Genomic DNA, 20,523 nt, shown 5'->3' with positions numbered 1-20,523 from the left:
GAGAGAGAGAGAGAGAAAAACACAAAAAGAAAAAGATGTTAGAATGGGTTCCACCAGCTTGGCAATTCCCATCTGCAGGGCTGACTCTGACCAAGAGGATTTACAAAACAAGCCACATGCTACTGACATTCAGGGCAGTGTTTAAACAGATATCAATCAGGCAAGTCTCTCCCGTTTCCTGCCAACATCCCGCTGAGCCTCCCCTGGGTACAGGCCCCTCTACACTCCTGCTCTCTAACCCAGGGGTCACTGGACAATTATCAGGAAAAGGAACACTGGGTGATTTTTCTCCCTAGCCCCTACAGCTGCCCCAGGTGAGATCAGATAACTCAGCACAGACTAAGTATGAACCTACAGGCTCCACACAGTTCAGAACTACTAAATTAAATTTAATCAAATTCCCTTGCAAGTCAAAAACTAAATTCTGACCAAGGAAAGCTGGATAGACAGGTGGATTTATGAAGTTATCGAAAATGAGCCAGTACTACCTGGGACAAATGACCAGCATTAGGAATCAGGAAGACGCATGGAATGGTCACACACATCCAATCCGCAACAATTTTACACAGCTAACTCTATCACTGAGATTGATCAGCTCCTAAACCTTCGACCGTAAAGAGTCAGTCCCACATTCCTAACACTAACACTGGGATCAGTCCCACATTCCCCAACACTGACACTGGAATCACTCCCACATTCCCCAACACTGACACTGGAATCACTCCCACATTCCCCAACACTAACACTGGAATCACTCCCACATTCCCCAACACTAACACTGGAATCACTCCCACATTCCCCAACACTGACACTGGAATCACTCCCACATTCCTAACACTAACACTGGAATCACTCCCACATTCCCCAACACTGACACTGGAATCACCCCCACATTCCCTAACACTAACACTGGAATCACTCCCACATTCCCCAACACTGACACTGGAATCACTCCCACATTCCCCAACACTAACACTGGAATCACTCCCACATTCCCCAACACTAACACTGGAATCACTCCCACATTCCTAACACTAACACTGGAATCACTCCCACATTCCTAACACTAACACTGGAATCACTCCCACATTCCCCAACACTAACACTGGAATCACTCCCACATTCCCCAACACTGACACTGGAATCACTCCCACATTCCCCAACACTGACACTGGAATCACTCCCACATTCCCCAACACTGACACTGGAATCACCCCCACACTCCCTAACACTGACACTGGAATCACTCCCACATTCCTAACAATAACACTGGAATCACTCCCACATTCCTAACAATAACACTGGAATCACTCCCACATTCCCCAACACTAACACTGGAATCACTCCCACATTCCCCAACACTGACACTGGAATCACTCCCACATTCCCCAACACTGACACTGGAATCACCCCCACATTCCCTAACACTAACACTGGAATCACTCCCACATTCCCCAACACTGACACTGGAATCACCCCCACACTCCCTAACACTGACACTGGAATCACTCCCACATTCCCCAACACTGACACTGGAATCACCCCCACATTCCCCAACACTGACACTGGAATCACTCCCACATTCCTAACACTAACACTGGAATCACTCCCACATTCCTAACAATAACACTGGGATCAGTCCCACATTCCCCAACACTGACACTGAAATCACCCCCACATTCCTAACAATAACACTGGAATCACTCCCACATTCCCCAACACTGACACTGGAATCACTCCCACATTCCTAACAATAACACTGGAATCACTCCCACATTCCCCAACACTGACACTGGAATCACTCCCACATTCCTAACAATAACACTGGAATCACTCCCACATTCCCCAACACTGACACTGGAATCACTCCCACATTCCTAACACTAACACTGGAATCACTCCCACATTCCCCAACACTGACACTGGAATCACTCCCACATTCCTAACACTAACACTGGAATCACTCCCACATTCCTAACACTAACACTGGAATCACTCCCACATTCCCCAACACTGACACTGGAATCACCCCCACATTCCCTAACACTGACACTGGAATCACTCCCACATTCCCCAACACTGACACTGGAATCACCCCCACATTCCCCAACACTGACACTGGAATCACTCCCACATTCCTAACACTAACACTGGAATCACTCCCACATTCCTAACAATAACACTGGAATCACTCCCACATTCCCCAACACTGACACTGGAATCACTCCCACATTCCTAACAATAACACTGGAATCACTCCCACATTCCCCAACACTGACACTGGAATCACTCCCACATTCCTAACACTAACACTGGAATCACTCCCACATTCCCCAACACTGACACTGGAATCACTCCCACATTCCTAACACTAACACTGGAATCACTCCCACATTCCTAACACTAACACTGGAATCACTCCCACATTCCCCAACACTGACACTGGAATCACCCCCACATTCCCTAACACTGACACTGGAATCACTCCCACATTCCCCAACACTGACACTGGAATCACCCCCACATTCCCCAACACTGACACTGGAATCACTCCCACATTCCTAACACTAACACTGGAATCACTCCCACATTCCCTAACACTGACACTGGAATCACTCCCACATTCCCCAACACTGACACTGACACTGGAATCACTCCCACATTCCCCAACACTGACACTGGAATCACTCCCACATTCCTAACAATAACACTGGGATCAGTCCCACATTCCCCAGCACTGACACTGGGATCAGCCCCACATTCCCCAACACTGACACTGAGATCAGTCCTACATTCCTAACACGGACACTGGAATCACTCCCACATTCCCCAACACTGACACTGGAATCACTCCCACATTCCTAACAATAACACTGGTATCAGTCCCACATTCCCCAGCACTGACACTGGGATCAGCCCCACATTCCCCAACACTGACACTGAGATCAGTCCCACATTCCTAACACTAACACTGGAATCACTCCCACATTCCTAACACGGACACTGGAATCACTCCCACGTTCCCCAACACTGACACTGGAATCACCCCCACATTCCTAACACTGACACTGGAATCACTCCCACATTCCCCAACACTGACACTGGATTCACTCCCACAATCCCCAACACTGACACTGGAATCACTCCCACATTCCCCAACACTGACACTGGAATCACTCCCACATTCCCCAACACTGACACTGGAATCACTCCCACATTCCTAACAATAACACTGGGATCAGTCCCACATTCCCCAGCACTGACACTGGGATCAGTCCCACATTCCCCAACACTGACACTGGGATCAGTCCCACATTCCCCAACACTGACACTGGGATCAGCCCCACATTCCCCAACACTGACACTGGGATCACTCCCACATTCCCCAACACTGACACTGGAATCACTCCCACATTCCCCAACACTGACACTGGAATCACTCCCACATTCCTAACAATAACACTGGGATCAGTCCCACATTCCCCAGCACTGACACTGGGATCAGTCCCACATTCCCCAACACTGACACTGGGATCAGTCCCACATTCCCCAACACTGACACTGGGATCACTCCCACATTCCCCAACACTGACACTGGAATCACCCCCACATTCCCTAACACTGACACTGGAATCACTCCCACATTCCCCAACACTGACACTGGAATCACCCCCACATTCCCTAACACTGACACTGGAATCACTCCCACATTCCCCAACACTGACACTGGAATCACTCCCACATTCCTAACAATAACACTGGAATCACTCCCACATTCCCCAACACTAACACTGGAATCACTCCCACATTCCTAACACTAACACTGGAATTACTCCCACATTCCCCAACACTGACACTGGAATCACTCCCACATTCCTAACAATAACACTGGAATCACTCCCACATTCCCCACAATAACACTGGAATCACTCCCACATTCCCCAACACTGACACTGGAATCACTCCCACATTCCTAACAATAACACTGGAATCACTCCCACATTCCCCAACACTGACACTGGGATCAGTCCCACATTCCTAACAATAACACTGGAATCACTCCCACATTCCCCAACACTGACACTGGAATCACTCCCACATTCCTAACACTAACACTGGAATCACTCCCACATTCCCCAACACTGACACTGGAATCACTCCCACATTCCTAACACTAACACTGGAATCACTCCCACATTCCTAACACTAACACTGGAATCACTCCCACATTCCCCAACACTGACACTGGAATCACCCCCACATTCCCTAACACTGACACTGGAATCACTCCCACATTCCCCAACACTGACACTGGAATCACTCCCACATTCCTAACACTAACACTGGAATCACTCCCACATTCCTAACACTAACACTGGAATCACTCCCACATTCCTAACACTAACACTGGAATCACTCCCACATTCCCTAACACTGACACTGGAATCACTCCCACATTCCCCAACACTGACACTGGAATCACCCCCACATTCCTCAACACTGACACTGGAATCACTCCCACAGTCCTAACACTAACACTGGAATCACTCCCACATTCCTAACACTAACACTGGAATCACTCCCACATTCCTAACACTAACACTGGAATCACTCCCACATTCCCCAACACTAACACTGGAATCACTCCCACATTCCCCAACACTGACACTGACACTGGAATCACTCCCACATTCCTAACAATAACACTGGGATCAGTCCCACATTCCCCAGCACTGACACTGGGATCAGCCCCACATTCCCCAACACTGACACTGGAATCACCCCCACATTCCCTAACACTGACACTGGAATCACTCCCACATTCCCCAACACTGACACTGGAATCACCCCCACGTTCCCTAACACTGACACTGGAATCACTCCCACATTCCCCAACACTGACACTGGAATCACTCCCACATTCCTAACACTAACACTGGAATCACTCCCACATTCCTAACACTAACACTGGAATCACTCCCACATTCCCCAACACTGACACTGGAATCACCCCCACATTCCTCAACACTGACACTGGAATCACTCCCACAGTCCTAACACTAACACTGGAATCACTCCCACATTCCTAACACTAACACTGGAATCACTCCCACATTCCTAACACTAACACTGGAATCACTCCCACATTCCTAACACTAACACTGGAATCACTCCCACATTCCCCAACACTAACACTGGAATCACTCCCACATTCCCCAACACTGACACTGACACTGGAATCACTCCCACATTCCTAACAATAACACTGGGATCAGTCCCACATTCCCCAGCACTGACACTGGGATCAGCCCCACATTCCCCAGCACTGACACTGAGATCAGTCCCACATTCCCCAACACTGACACTGGAATCACCCCCACATTCCTAACACTGACACTGGAATCACTCCCACATTCCCCAACACGGACACTGGAATCAGTCCCACATTCCCCAACACTGACACTGGAATCACCCCCACATTCCTAACACTGACACTGGAATCACTCCCACATTCCCCAACACGGACACTGGAATCAGTCCCACATTCCCCAACACTGACACTGGGATCAGCTCCACATTCCCCAGCACTAACACTGGAATCACTCCCACATTCCTAACAATAACACTGGGATCAGTCCCACATTCCTAACAATAACACTGGGATCAGTCCCACATTCCCCAACACTGACACTGGGATCAGCTCCACATTCCCCAACACTGACACTGAGATCAGTCCCACATTCCCCAGCACTAACACTGGAATCACTCCCACATTCCTAACAATAACACTGGGATCAGTCCCACATTCCTAACAATAACACTGGGATCAGTCCCACATTCACCAACACTGACACTGGGATCAGCCCCACATTCCCTAACACTGACACTGAGATCAGTCCCACATTCCTAACAATAACACTGAGATCAGTCCCACATTCCTAACAATAACACTGGGATCAGTCCCACATTCCTAACAATAACACTGGGATCAGTCCCACATTCCCCAACACTGACACTGGGATCAGCTCCACATTCCCCAACACTGACACTGAGATCAGTCCCACATTCCCCAGCACTAACACTGGAATCACTCCCACATTCCTAACAATAACACTGGGATCAGTCCCACATTCCTAACAATAACACTGGGATCAGTCCCACATTCACCAACACTGACACTGGGATCAGCCCCACATTCCCTAACACTGACACTGAGATCAGTCCCACATTCCTAACAATAACACTGAGATCAGTCCCACATTCCTAACAATAACACTGGGATCAGTCCCACATTCCTAACAATAACACTGGGATCAGTCCCACATTCACCAACACTGACACTGGGATCAGTCCCACATTCCCCAACACTGACACTGAGATCAGTCCCACATTCCCCAGCACTAACACTGGAATCACTCCCACATTCCTAACAATAACACTGGGATCAGTCCCACATTCCTAACAATAACACTGGGATCAGTCCCACATTCCTAACAATAACACTGGGATCAGTCCCACATTCCCCAACACTGACACTGAGATCAGTCCCACATTCCCCAGCACTAACACTGGAATCACTCCCACATTCCTAACAATAACACTGGGATCAGTCCCACATTCCTAACAATAACACTGGGATCAGTCCCACATTCACCAACACTGACACTGGGATCAGCCCCACATTCCCTAACACTGACACTGAGATCAGTCCCACATTCCTAACAATAACACTGGGATCAGTCCCACATTCCCCAACACTGACACTGAGATCAGTCCCACATTCCCCAACACTGACACTGGGATCAGCTCCACATTCCCCAACACTGACACTGGGATCAGCCCCACATTCCCTAACACTAACACTGGAATCACTCCCACATTCCCCAACACTGACACTGGGATCAGCTCCACATTCCCCAACACTGACACTGGGATCAGCTCCACATTCCCCAACACTGACACTGAGATCAGTCCCACATTCCCCAACACTGACACTGGGATCAGCTCCACATTCCCCAACACTGACACTGGGATCAGCCCCACATTCCCTAACACTAACACTGGAATCACTCCCACATTCCTAACAATAACACTGGGATCAGTCCCACATTCCCCAACACTGACACTGGGATCAGCCCCACATTCCCTAACACTAACACTGGAATCACTCCCACATTCCTAACAATAACACTGGGATCAGTCCCACATTCCCCAGCACTGACACTGGGATCAGCTCCACATTCCCCAACACTGACACTGAGATCAGTCCCACATTCCCCAGCACTAACACTGGAATCACTCCCACATTCCTAACAATAACACTGGGATCAGTCCCACATTCCTAACAATAACACTGGGATCAGTCCCACATTCACCAACACTGACACTGGGATCAGCCCCACATTCCCTAACACTGACACTGAGATCAGTCCCACATTCCTAACAATAACACTGGGATCAGTCCCACATTCCCCAACACTGACACTGGGATCAGCTCCACATTCCCCAACACTGACACTGGGATCAGCCCCACATTCCCTAACACTAACACTGGAATCACTCCCACATTCCTAACAATAACACTGGGATCAGTCCCACATTCCCCAACACTGACACTGAGATCAGTCCCACATTCCCCAGCACTAACACTGGAATCACTCCCACATTCCTAACAATAACACTGGGATCAGTCCCACATTCCTAACAATAACACTGGGATCAGTCCCACATTCCCCAGCACTAACACTGGAATCACTCCCACATTCCTAACAATAACACTGGGATCAGTCCCACATTCCCCAGCACTAACACTGGAATCACTCCCACATTCCTAACAATAACACTGGGATCAGTCCCACATTCCCCAGCACTAACACTGGAATCACTCCCACATTCCTAACAATAACACTGGGATCAGTCCCACATTCCTAACAATAACACTGGGATCAGTCCCACATTCCCCAGCACTGACACTGGGATCAGTCCCACATTCCCTAACACTGACACTGAGATCAGTCCCACATTCCCCAGCACTAACACTAGAATTGCTCCCACATTCCCAATAACACTGGAATCACTCCCACATTCCTAACAATAACACTGGGATCAGTCCCACATTCCCCAGCACTAACACTAGAATTGCTCCCACATTCCTAACAATAACACTGGGATCAGTCCCACATTCCCCAGCACTGACACTGGGATCAGTCCCACATTCCCTAACACTGACACTGAGATCAGTCCCACATTCCCCAGCACTAACACTAGAATTGCTCCCACATTCCCAATAACACTGGAATCACTCCCACATTCCTAACAATAACACTGGGATCAGTCCCACATTCCCCAGCACTAACACTAGAATTGCTCCCACATTCCTAACAATAACACTGGGATCAGTCCCACATTCCTAACAATAACACTGTGATCAGTCCCACATTCCTAACAATAACACTGGGATCAGTCCCACATTCCCCAGCACTAACACTAGAATTGCTCCCACATTCCCAATAACACTGGAATCACTCCCACATTCCTAACAATAACACTGGGATCAGTCCCACATTCCCCAGCACTAACACTAGAATTGCTCCCACATTCCTAACAATAACACTGGGATCAGTCCCACATTCCTAACAATAACACTGTGATCAGTCCCACATTCCTAACAATAACACTGGGATCAGTCCCACATTCCCCAGCACTAACACTGTGATCAGTCCCACATTCCTAACAATAACACTGGGATCAGTCCCACATTCCCCAGCACTAACACTGGGATCAGTCCCACATTCCCCAGCACTAACACTAGAATTGCTCCCACATTCCCAATAACACTGGAATCACTCCCACATTCCCAACAATAACACTGGGATCAGTCCCACATTCCCCAGCACTAACACTGTGATCAGTCCCACATTCCTAACAATAACACTGGGATCAGTCCCACATTCCCCAGCACTAACATTGGAATCGCTCCCACATTCCCAATAACACTGGAATCACTCCCACATTCCCAACACTAATACTGGGATCAGTCCCACATTCCTACACTAACACTAGGATCAGTCCCACATTCCCCAGCACTAACTCTGGAATCGCTCGGACATTCCCAACACTAGCACTGGGATCAGTCCCACATTCCCCAGTCACAAATTGTAAGGGTAACTTATACAAAGGATTAAAACTTTGCCACAAAAAATCTCTACACCGAAGCCAATAGTAGCAGCACAACCGCTGCAGCAGAGAGCAACTAACCCAGTACGGAGCTGCTCAGGGGGACTCGGTGTTATACAGAGTGACCCAGTACGGAGCTGCTCAGTGGGACTCGGTGTTATACAGAGTGACCCAGTACGGAGCTGCTCAGTGGGACTCGGTGTTATACAGACAGTGACCCAGTACGGAGCTGCTCAGTGGGACTCGGTGTTATACAGTGACCCGGTACGGAGCTGCTCAGTGGGACTCGGTGTTATACAGACAGTGACCCAGTACGGAGCTGCTCATATCTGATGAACCTGCTAGAATTATTTTGAAGAGGTGACTAAAGTTGTGAACAGGGCAATGTCTCTGGATGTTATTTGGATTTTCAGAAGACATGTGATAAAGTCTCTGCTAAGAGACTGTTAGTTAAAGGTGAAGCTCTTGGAATTGAAGGTAAATTATTGATCTGATTAGGAAAGTGGCTGATTCGGCAGGATGTGACTAGTGGGGTTCCACAAGGATCTGTTGGAGCCTCAACTATTCACAGTATTTATTAACAACTGAGATGATGGGAAAGAAAGCCACATATCCAAATTTGTCCATGACACAATGACAGGTAGCAGTGTATATGGAAACATAAAATTACAAAGATATATTAATAGATTAGTTAAATTGGCAAAACTGTGGTAAATGGATTTCAGTGAAGGAAAATGTGAGGTCGTCCACTTTGGACCTATAAAGGTTAAAATAGAGTACCTTCTAAATGGTAAAAAGTTAGAAATAGAGGAAATCCAAAGAGACTTGGGGGCCCAGGTACACAGACCATTATAATGTCATGAACAGACAAAAAATAATCTACAAGGCTAATGGAATGCTGACCCTTATGACTAGAGAGCTAGAAGTGAGAACCAGGCTAATTAGAGGGCAGCACAGTGGTGCAATGGTTAGCACCGCAGCCTCACAGCTCCAGGGACCCGGGTTCGATTCTGGGTACTGCCGGTGCGGAGTTTGCAAGTTCTCCCTGTGACCACGTGGGTTTCCGCCGGGTGCTCCGGTTTCCTCCCACCGTCAAAGACTCGCAGGTTGATAGGTAAATTGGCCATTGTAAATTACCCCTAGTATAGGTAGGTGGTAGAAGAATGGTGTGGATGTGGTAGGGAATATGGGATTAATGTAGGATTAGTATAAATGGGTGGTTGTTGGTCGGCACAGACTCGGTGGGCCGAAGGGCCTGTTTCAGTGCTGTATCTCTAAATAAATAAAATAAATAAATTAAATAAAATATGAGAATAGAAAGGCAGTTAACATAAAAGGGAAGCCAAAAATCTTCTACCGGCATGTAAACAGTAAGCAGGTTGTAAGAGGTGGGTTGAGGCATATTAGGAACAAAGAGGGTGAAATATGCCTAGAGGCACAGGCCAAGAGGAGAATAATTAATGAGTACATTTTAAATCAGTGTTTAATAAGGAAGAGGATGCTGACAAAATATCAGTAGAAGCAGAGATGGTAGAGGAAATGGATGGGGTGAAAATTCATAGGAAGGATGCACTGGAAAGGCTGGCTATGCTTGGAGTGGATAAGTCGCCTGGTCCAGATGGCTTGCATCCTAGGTTGCAAAAGGAAGTTGGAGTGGAGATAGCACAGGGCTTGCCATCAGCTTCCAATCTTCCTTAGGTATGGGGTCGTGCCAGAGGACTGGAGAGTAGCAAATGTGAAACCTTTATTCAGGAAAAGGTGTAAGGACATTCCTAGTAACTACAGGCCAGTCATTATCAGTGGTGGGTAAAGTTTTAGAAACAATAAGCAGAGAAAAAAATCAACAGGCACGTGGATGAAGTAACAGAGAAGGTTCATGAGGGGAAATGTCCATATGGATTGTAAGAAGCCTTTGACAAAGTACCACATAAAATTGAGGCTCATGGAATAGGTGAATCAGTATCCAATTGGACAAAAAAAAACTGGCTTAAGGACGGAAAACAGCAAGTCGTAGTAAATGTTTGCTTTTCAGACTGTAGGAAGATAAGACAGTGGTGTTCCCCAAGGGTCAGTGCTAGGACCAATGCTTTTTTGATACATATAAATAACAGACATTGAAATACAGAGCAGAATCCCAAAATTTGCAGATGACACCAAACTTGGAGATGTGGCAGACAGTGATACCAATCAACTGCATCAGGACATAGACAGACTGGCAGAATGGGCAGACAGTGATACCAATTAACTGCAACAAGACATAGATAGACTGGCAGAATGGGCAGACAGTGATACCAATCAACTGCAACAGGACATAGATAGACTGGCAGAATGGGCAGACAGTGATACCAATTAACTGCAACAGGACATAAATAGACTGGCAGAATGGGCAGACAGTGATACCAATCAACTGCAACAAGACATAGATAGACTGGCAGAATGGGCAGACAGTGATACCAATCAACTGCAACAGGACATAGATAGACTGGCAGAATGGGCAGACAGCGATACCAATCAACTGCATCAGGACATAGACAGACTGGCAGAATGGGCAGACAGTGATACCAATTAACTGCAACAAGACATAGATAGACTGGCAGAATGGGCAGACAGTGATACCAATCAACTGCAACAGGACATAGATAGACTGGCAGAATGGGCAGACAGTGATACCAATCAACTGCAACAAGACATAGATAGACTGGCAGAATGGGCAGACAGTGATACCAATCAACTGCAACAGGACATAGATAGACTGGCAGAATGGGCAGACAGTGATACCAATCAACTGCATCAGGACATGGATAGACTGGCAGAATGGGCAGACAGTGATACCAATCAACTGTAACGGGACATAGATAGACTGGCAGAATGGGCAGACAGTGATACCAATCAACTGCAACAAGACATAGATAGACTGGCAGAATGGGCAGACAGTGATACCAATCAACTGTAACGGGACATAGATAGACTGGCAGAATGGGCAGACAGTGATACCAATCAACTGTAACGGGACATAGATAGACTGGCAGAATGGGCAGACAGTGATACCAATCAACTGCAACAAGACATAGATAGACTGGCAGAATGGGCAGACAGTGATACCAATCAACTGTAACGGGACATAGATAGACTGGCAGAATGGGCAGACAGCGATACCAATTAACTGCAACAGGACATAGATAGACTGGCAGAATGGGCAGACAGTGATACCAATTAACTGCAACAGGACATAGATAGACTGGCAGAATGGGCAGACAGTGATACCAATCAACTGTAACGGGACATAGATAGACTGGCAGAATGGGCAGACAGTGATACCAATTAACTGCAACAGGACATAGATAGACTGGCAGAATGGGCAGACAGTGATACCAATTAACTGCAACAGGACATAGATAGACTGGCAGAATGGGCAGACAGTGATACCAATTAACTGCAACAGGACATAGATAGACTGGCAGAATGGGCAGACAGTGATACCAATTAACTGCAACAGGACATAGATAGACTGGCAGAATGGGCAGACAGTGATACCAATTAACTGCAACAGGACATAGATAGACTGGCAGAATGGGCAGACAGTGGCAGTTGGAATTTAATAGAGAAATTTGAGGTGATGCATTTTGGCAAAAGGAATAGGGAGAGGCAATATAGACTTAATGGTACAGATCTAAAGTGTGTGTGCAGGGACAGAGGGACCTGGGGGTGCATGTGCATAGATCTTTGAAGGTGACAGGACATATTGAGAAAGTGGTTAGTAAAGCATATGGGATCTTGGGCTTCATAAATAGAGGTATTGAGTATAAAAGCAGGGAAGTAATGCTGAACTTTTATAAAGTTCCTGCTCCTATTTCTTATGTTCTGTCACAACTGGAGTATTGCGTCCAGTTCTGGTCACCACACTTTAGGAAGGATATGAGGCTCCTTGAGAGGAGATTTACCAGGGATACAAGGTTAGGTTGGAGAATCTGGGGCTGTTCTTCTTGAAACATAGTAGATTGAGGGGAAATTTGATAGAAATGTACAAGATTGATAGGTTTGGATAGAGTAGAACAGGAAAGCTGCTCCCATTAGCTGATGGTACAAAGACTAGGGGACACAGATTTAAGGCTTTGGGCAAGCGATGCGGGGGTGGGGGTGGGGGGGCAGGGGGAATGTGAGGAAAAACTTGTTTTACACACGAATAGCAATGATCTGAAACTTGTTGTCCACGAGAATGGTGGAAGCAGAGACGATGAATGATTTTAAAGGAAATTGGATGGGCACTTGAGGGAAGTCAACTTGCAGGGCTATGGGGATAGAGTCGGGGAGTAAGACTGTTGGATTGCTCTACAGAGAGCCGGCATGGACTCAATGGGCCAAATGGCCTCCTTCTGTGCTGTTATGACTCTATGACAAGGGGTTAGAAGTCATCCTTCAACCACAAAAGCCCTGCTTCAACCACATCTAGAGTTACTGTAGGCAGTTCTGGGCACTATACCTTACAAAGGACATATTGGCCTTGGAGAGAGTACAGCAAAGATTCACCAGAATGATATCTGGACTCCAAGGGTTAAATTACGAGGAGAAATTACACAAACAAGGGCTGTAATCCCTAGAATTTAGAAGGTTAAGGGGAGATTTGATCTAAGTTTTCAAGATATTATCGGGAACAGATAGGTTAGGTAACAGGGAAACTATTTCCACTGGCTGAACAGTCCAGGACTGGAGGGCACAGTCTAAAACTTACAGCCCGATCTTTCAGGACATAAGAACATAAGAAATAGGAGCAGGAAATGACCAGACTGCCCGATCATGGCTGATCATCTGCTTCAAATCCACTTTCCCACCCGCTCCCCATATCCCTTGATTCCGAGAGACCAAAAATCTGTCTATCTCAGCCTTAAATACATTCACAACCCTGTAGGGTAGAGAATTTCCAAGATGCACAACCCTTTGAGTGAAGAAATTTCTTATCTCAGTCCTAAATGATCGGCCCTTATCCTGGAACTGTGCCCCCCTGTTCTAGATTCCCCAGCCAGTGGAAACAACCTCTCAGTGTCGACCTTATCCAACCCCTTCAGAGTCTTGTAAGTTGCAATGAGATTGTCTCTCATTCTTCTAAACTCCAGAGAATATAGACCCAATTTACTCAGTCTCTCATTATAGGACAATCCTCTCATCCCAGGGACCAATCTAGTGAACCTTCACTGTACTGCCTCCAATGCAAGGATATCCATCCTTAAACATGGAGACCAAAATTGCACACAGTATTTCAGGTGTGGTCTCACCAAAGCCCTGTACAATTTTAGCAAGTTTTCTTTATTCTTGTACTCCAATCCCCTTGCAATAAAGACAAAAATGCCATTTGCCTTAATTGCTTGCTAACTTTCTGTTCCATGTACAAGCACACCCAAGTCTCTCTGAACATCAACATTTACAAGTTTCACACCTTTTAAAAACTATTCTGCGTTTGTATTCTTACCACCAAAGTGAATAACTCACATTCCTTACATTATACTCCATCTGACACCTTGTTGCCCAGTCACCTGTCTATAATCTCTCTGCAGCGTCTCGGTTTCCTCCTCACAGCTTGCATTTCTACCTATCTTTGGATCAGCAAACTTAGATACATTATTCTCTGACTCTTCATTTAAGTCATTAATATTGATTGTAATTAGCTGAGCCCCCACCACTGACCCTTGTGGCACTCCACTAGTCACTGCCTGCCAACTTAAAAATGCCCATTTATGCCTACTCTTTGATTCCTGTCTGTTAACCAATGCTCTCTCCATGCTAATATATCACCCCTAACTCCTTGAGCCATTTTGTGTGGCACCTTATCAAATGCCTTTTAGAAATCCAAGTATACAACATCTACTGGTTCCTCCTTATCTACTCTACTAGTTACATCCTCAAAAAATGAATTTGTCAAACACTATTTTCCTTTTGTAAAACAATGTTGACTTTGCCTGATCAATTCAACTTCAATGTATTGTCCATACAGAAATTCATTTCAGGTACATTGCTCATTCATTAATATATTAATCATACTATGATTTTCTAAGTACATTGTTAATACTTCCTTAATAATAGATTCCAGCACTTTCCTGACGACTGACGTCAGGCTAACTGGCCTGTAGCTCCCCGTTTTCTCTCTCTATCTCCTTTCTTGAATAGCGGTGTTATATTTGCTAACTTCCAATCTTCTGGGACCGTCCCAAAATCCAGGTAATCTTGGAAAAGCATAGCCAGCACATCCACCATCTCTACAGCAATCTCTTTTAGAATCCTAGGATGTGGGCCATCAGGTATTGGGGATTTGCCCGATTTTAGTCCCTTAAGTTTCTCCAATACTTTTTCTCCACTGATATTATCTTAATTTCCTCACTTTTTAGCCCCTAGGTTACCCTCTATTTCTGGTATGCAACTTGTGTCTTCTATTGTGAAGACAGGCACAAAATATTTGTTCAATGTCTCTGCCATTTCTCATTCCCCATAATAATTTCTCCCGTCTCTACTTCTAAGGGACCAATGTTTACTTTAGCTACTCTCTTCCTTTTTATATATTACTTGTAGAAGTTCTTACAATCGGTTTTAATATTCCTAGTTTATTCTTGTATTCTATTTTTTCCCCTTTTATCAAATATTGGTGACTCTTTTACTGGTTTCTAAAACAATCCAAATCCTCAGACTTGCTACTATTCGTTGCAACATTATTAGCCTCTTCTTTTAATCCAATACTATCCTTAACTTCCTGAGTAAACCACTGATGGATCTTTCTTGCTGAGTTTTTGTTTTTCAATGGAATGTACTGATGTTGAACATTTTGGATTGTTTCTTTAAATGTTTCCCACTGTTTATTTACAGCCAGACCTTTTAGTCTACTTACCCAATTAACCTCAAACCCTCAAACCTGTGTAATTGGCTTTGTTTAAGTTTAAGATTCTTGTTTGCAACTGGAGTATGCCGCTTTCAAACTTAACATGGAATTCAACTATATAATGATCACTACTTTCCAGTGGATCTTTTATTGAGATTAATCCTGCCTAATTACACAATACTAGATCTAAACTAGCTTTATCCCGAGTTGCTTCCACAATGTATTGCTCCAATTCTACAACCTCATCTTCTAGACCACCCTTGCCAATTTGATTGGCCCAGTCTATATGAAGATTGAAGTCCCCCACAATTATTACATTGCCTTTATTAAGCTGCAATAATTTCTTGTTTAATGCTCTGTCCAATAGTACATCTACTGTTAGGGGGCCTATAAACCACAAACTTCAACGTTTTCTGACCCTTGCTATTCCTAATCTCCACCCATACTGATTCTACTTCCTGATCTTCTGAGCCAAAATCCTTTCTCACTACTGTCCTTATGTCATCCTTTAATATTAGAGCTAGCCCTCCTCCTTTTCATTCTGTCTGTCTTTTCAAAATATTGCATACCCTGGAATATTTATTCCCCAACCTTGGTCACCTTGTAACCATCTCTCTGTAATGGTGATTAGATCTAAATCATTTATTTCTATTTGTGCCACTAGTTCATCTACCGTATTGCGGATGCTTTATGCATTCAGATAAAGAACCTTTAATTTCAATTTTCTTTACTGCTAATCCTTGCATGGACCTTACTCACTGATGCACAATTATTGCTAAACACTCCCCTTCCCGTCTCACTCTGCTTGTCTGAACTGTTCTATTGCCTCGATTTTTCTCTTTGGATTTCTAAATCTCTTTTCATCCAAATCCTCCCTCCTCCGGTTCGTTTAAAGCTCTATCCACAACTCTAGTTATACAATTCAACAGGACTCCAGGTCCAGCCCGGTTTAAGTAGAGCCCATCCCAACAGAACAGCTCTCTTTCCTCAGTACTGGTGCCAGTGCCCCATGAATCGAAACCCCTTTTTCCCACATCACTCTTGGAGCATTTAATTCTCTAATCTGCTAGGAGTGAAATTAGGAAACACTTCTTCACACAAAAGGTGGTATTCTCTTCTGCAAATGTCAATTGATGCTCACTGGTTAATTTTAAATGAGAATGATATATTTTTGGAACCCAAAGGTATTATAGGATACGGAGTTAGGTCGCAGGTCAGCCATGAACTCATTGCATGGTGGAAAGGGTCAAGGGGCTGAATGGCCTCCTTCGGTTCCTATGTTCCTGGTCAGAGAATCTTAGCCTTACACCACACAGCTGGTCAGTGAGACTCTGTTAGACCAACCAGACTGACAGAGTCTTTCCCCACTAATCCTTCAGGGACACAACATCCACATTTAAATGCATAAACTCCTGCTGTGGTTGAAAGATGGATGTAGGGTTCCAACCACAGGGAAAGCCAGACTTCAAGAGTTTCTCCCAAGTAACTCTGCCACTGTAGGGAAACTGCTGCTTTGATAACAGAAATCCCCAGAAACTACAGTTCACTCACCCAGAGATGCTGGAGGTCTGTATATTCCCCTGAGGTCTTCTGGTTGCACGAATCCTTCATTCAGAAGTCGCGGTGGTGGGGGCATCAGACGCCTGGTTGGGACAGAGCAGTGACCTGGTTAGCAAAGTCCAATCTTCTACTTGGTGCAGTAAAAGAGTCACAGAAGTAGTTCACAAGTGGTGATTGAATACAAAATATTCACTGTCACAAAATGAAAATGACAAATCCACATACACATGACAATGGAAATGCAAGCACAGACTATCCACTAAAGCTATTCCTGGTGGCTTCCCTCAGTGACCTTAGGGTTCTCCAAATCAACTCACCATTATGTGAATTCACTAATCACTTTAGGTGCAGCACTTACAGAACAGGAAGCTCCAAGTCACATCACTGTACAGAGTTACCTCCACCTGGGGTATCAGATCACATCACTGTACAGAGTTACCTCCACCTGGAGTATCAGGTCACATCACTGTACAGAGTTACCTCCACCTGGAGTATCAGATCACACTGAACAGAGTTACCTCCACCTGGGGTATCAGATCACATCACTGTACAGAGTTACCTCCACCTGGGGGTATCAGGTCACATCACTGTACAGAGTTACCTCCACCTGGAGTATCAGATCACATCACTGTACAGAGTTACCTCCACCTGGGGTATCAGGTCACATCACTGTACAGAGTTACCTCCACCTGGGGTATCAGATCACATCACTGTACAGAGTTACCTCCACCTGGGGTATCAGGTCACATCACTGTACAGAGTTAACTCCACCTGGGGTATCAAGTCACATCACTGTACAGAGTTACCTCCACCTGGGGGTATCAAGTCACATCACTGTACAGAGTTACCTCCACCTGGAGTATCAGATCACATCACTGTACAGAGTTACCTCCACCTGGGGTATCAAGTCACATCACTGTACAGAGTTACCTCCACCTGGGGTATCAGATCACACTGTACAGAGTTACCTCCACCTGGGGTATCAGATCACATCACTGTACAGAGTTACCTCCACCTGGGGTATCAGGTCACATCACTGTACAGAGTTACCTCCACCTGGGGTATCAGATCACATCACTGTACAGAGTTACCTCCACCTGGGGTATCAGATCACATCACTGTACAGAGTTACCTCCACCTGGAGTATCAGATCACATCACTGTACAGAGTTACCTCCACCTGGGGTATCAGGTCACATCACTGTACAGAGTTACCTCCACCTGGGGTATCAGGTCACATCACTGTACAGAGTTACCTCCACCTGGGGTATCAGGTCACATCACTGTACAGAGTTACCTCCACCTGTGGTATCAGGTCACATCACTGTACAGAGTTACCTCCACCTGGGGTATCAGATCACATCACTGTACAGAGTTACCTCCACCTGTGGTATCAGATCACATCACTGTACAGAGTTACCTCCACCTGGGGTATCAGGTCACATCACTGTACAGAGTTACCTCCACCTGGAGTATCAGGTCACATCACTGTACAGAGTTACCTCCACCTGGAGTATCAGATCACACTGAACAGAGTTACCTCCACCTGGGGTATCAGATCACATCACTGTACAGAGTTACCTCCACCTGGGGTATCAGATCACACTGTACAGAGTTACCTCCACCTGGAGTATCAGGTCACATCACTGTACAGAGTTACCTCCACCTGGGGTATCAGATCACATCACTGTACAGAGTTACCTCCACCTGGGGGTATCAGATCACATCACTGTACAGAGTTACCTCCACCTGGGGTATCAGGTCACATCACTGTACAGAGTTACCTCCACCTGTGGTATCAGATCACATCACTGTACAGAGTTACCTCCACCTGGGGTATCAGGTCACATCACTGTACAGAGTTACCTCCACCTGGAGTATCAGGTCACATCACTGTACAGAGTTACCTCCACCTGGAGTATCAGATCACACTGAACAGAGTTACCTCCACCTGGGGTATCAGATCACATCACTGTACAGAGTTACCTCCACCTGGAGTATCAGATCACACTGAACAGAGTTACCTCCACCTGGGGTATCAGATCACATCATTGTACAGAGTTACCTCCACCTGTGGTATCAGATCACATCACTGTACAGAGTTACCTCCACCTGGAGTATCAGATCACATCACTGTACAGAGTTACCTCCACCTGGGGTATCAGGTCACATCACTGTACAGAGTTAACTCCACCTGGAGTATCAGATCACATCACTGTACAGAGTTACCTCCACCTGGAGTATCAGATCACACTGAACAGAGTTACCTCCACCTGGGGTATCAGATCACATCACTGTACAGAGTTACCTCCACCTGGAGTATCAGATCACATCACTGTACAGAGTTACCTCCACCTGGGGTATCAGATCACACTGAACAGAGTTACCTCCACCTGGGGTATCAGATCACATCACTGTACAGAGTTACCTCCACCTGGGGTATCAGGTCACATCACTGTACAGAGTTACCTCCACCTGGGGGTATCAGATCACATCACTGTACAGAGTTACCTCCACCTGGAGTATCAGATCACATCACTGTACAGAGTTACCTCCACCTGGGGTATCAGATCACACTGTACAGAGTTACCTCCACCTGGAGTATCAGATCACATCACTGTACAGAGTTACCTCCACCTGGGGTATCAGATCACACTGAACAGAGTTACCTCCACCTGGGGTATCAGATCACATCACTGTACAGAGTTACCTCCACCTGGGGTATCAGATCACATCACTGTACAGAGTTACCTCCACCTGGGGTATCAGATCACATCACTGTACAGAGTTACCTCCACCTGGGGGTATCAGATCACATCACTGTACAGAGTTACCTCCACCTGGGGTATCAGGTCACATCACTGTACAGAGTTACCTCCACCTGGGGTATCAGATCACATCACTGTACAGAGTTACCTCCACCTG

The 20,523-nt window shown here is 45.9% G+C and overlaps 1 protein-coding gene across 1 annotated transcript in view; it reads right to left on the bottom strand.

Annotated features, from left to right (window-relative positions):
• khdc4 (KH domain containing 4, pre-mRNA splicing factor) overlaps positions 1 to 20,523 on the bottom strand; it is a 66,424-nt gene that overhangs the window by 3,406 nt on the left and 42,495 nt on the right. The window contains exon 12 of the mRNA XM_068022531.1: positions 17,591 to 17,682. Within this exon, the coding sequence (XP_067878632.1) occupies positions 17,591 to 17,682 (92 nt within the window). The remainder of the gene's footprint in view (positions 1 to 17,590; positions 17,683 to 20,523) is intronic.

This window comes from Heterodontus francisci, chromosome 46 (genome assembly GCF_036365525.1).
Source record: "Heterodontus francisci isolate sHetFra1 chromosome 46, sHetFra1.hap1, whole genome shotgun sequence".
Taxonomy (NCBI): domain Eukaryota; kingdom Metazoa; phylum Chordata; class Chondrichthyes; order Heterodontiformes; family Heterodontidae; genus Heterodontus; species Heterodontus francisci.
This window is presented reverse-complemented; position numbering and strand designations above follow the sequence as displayed.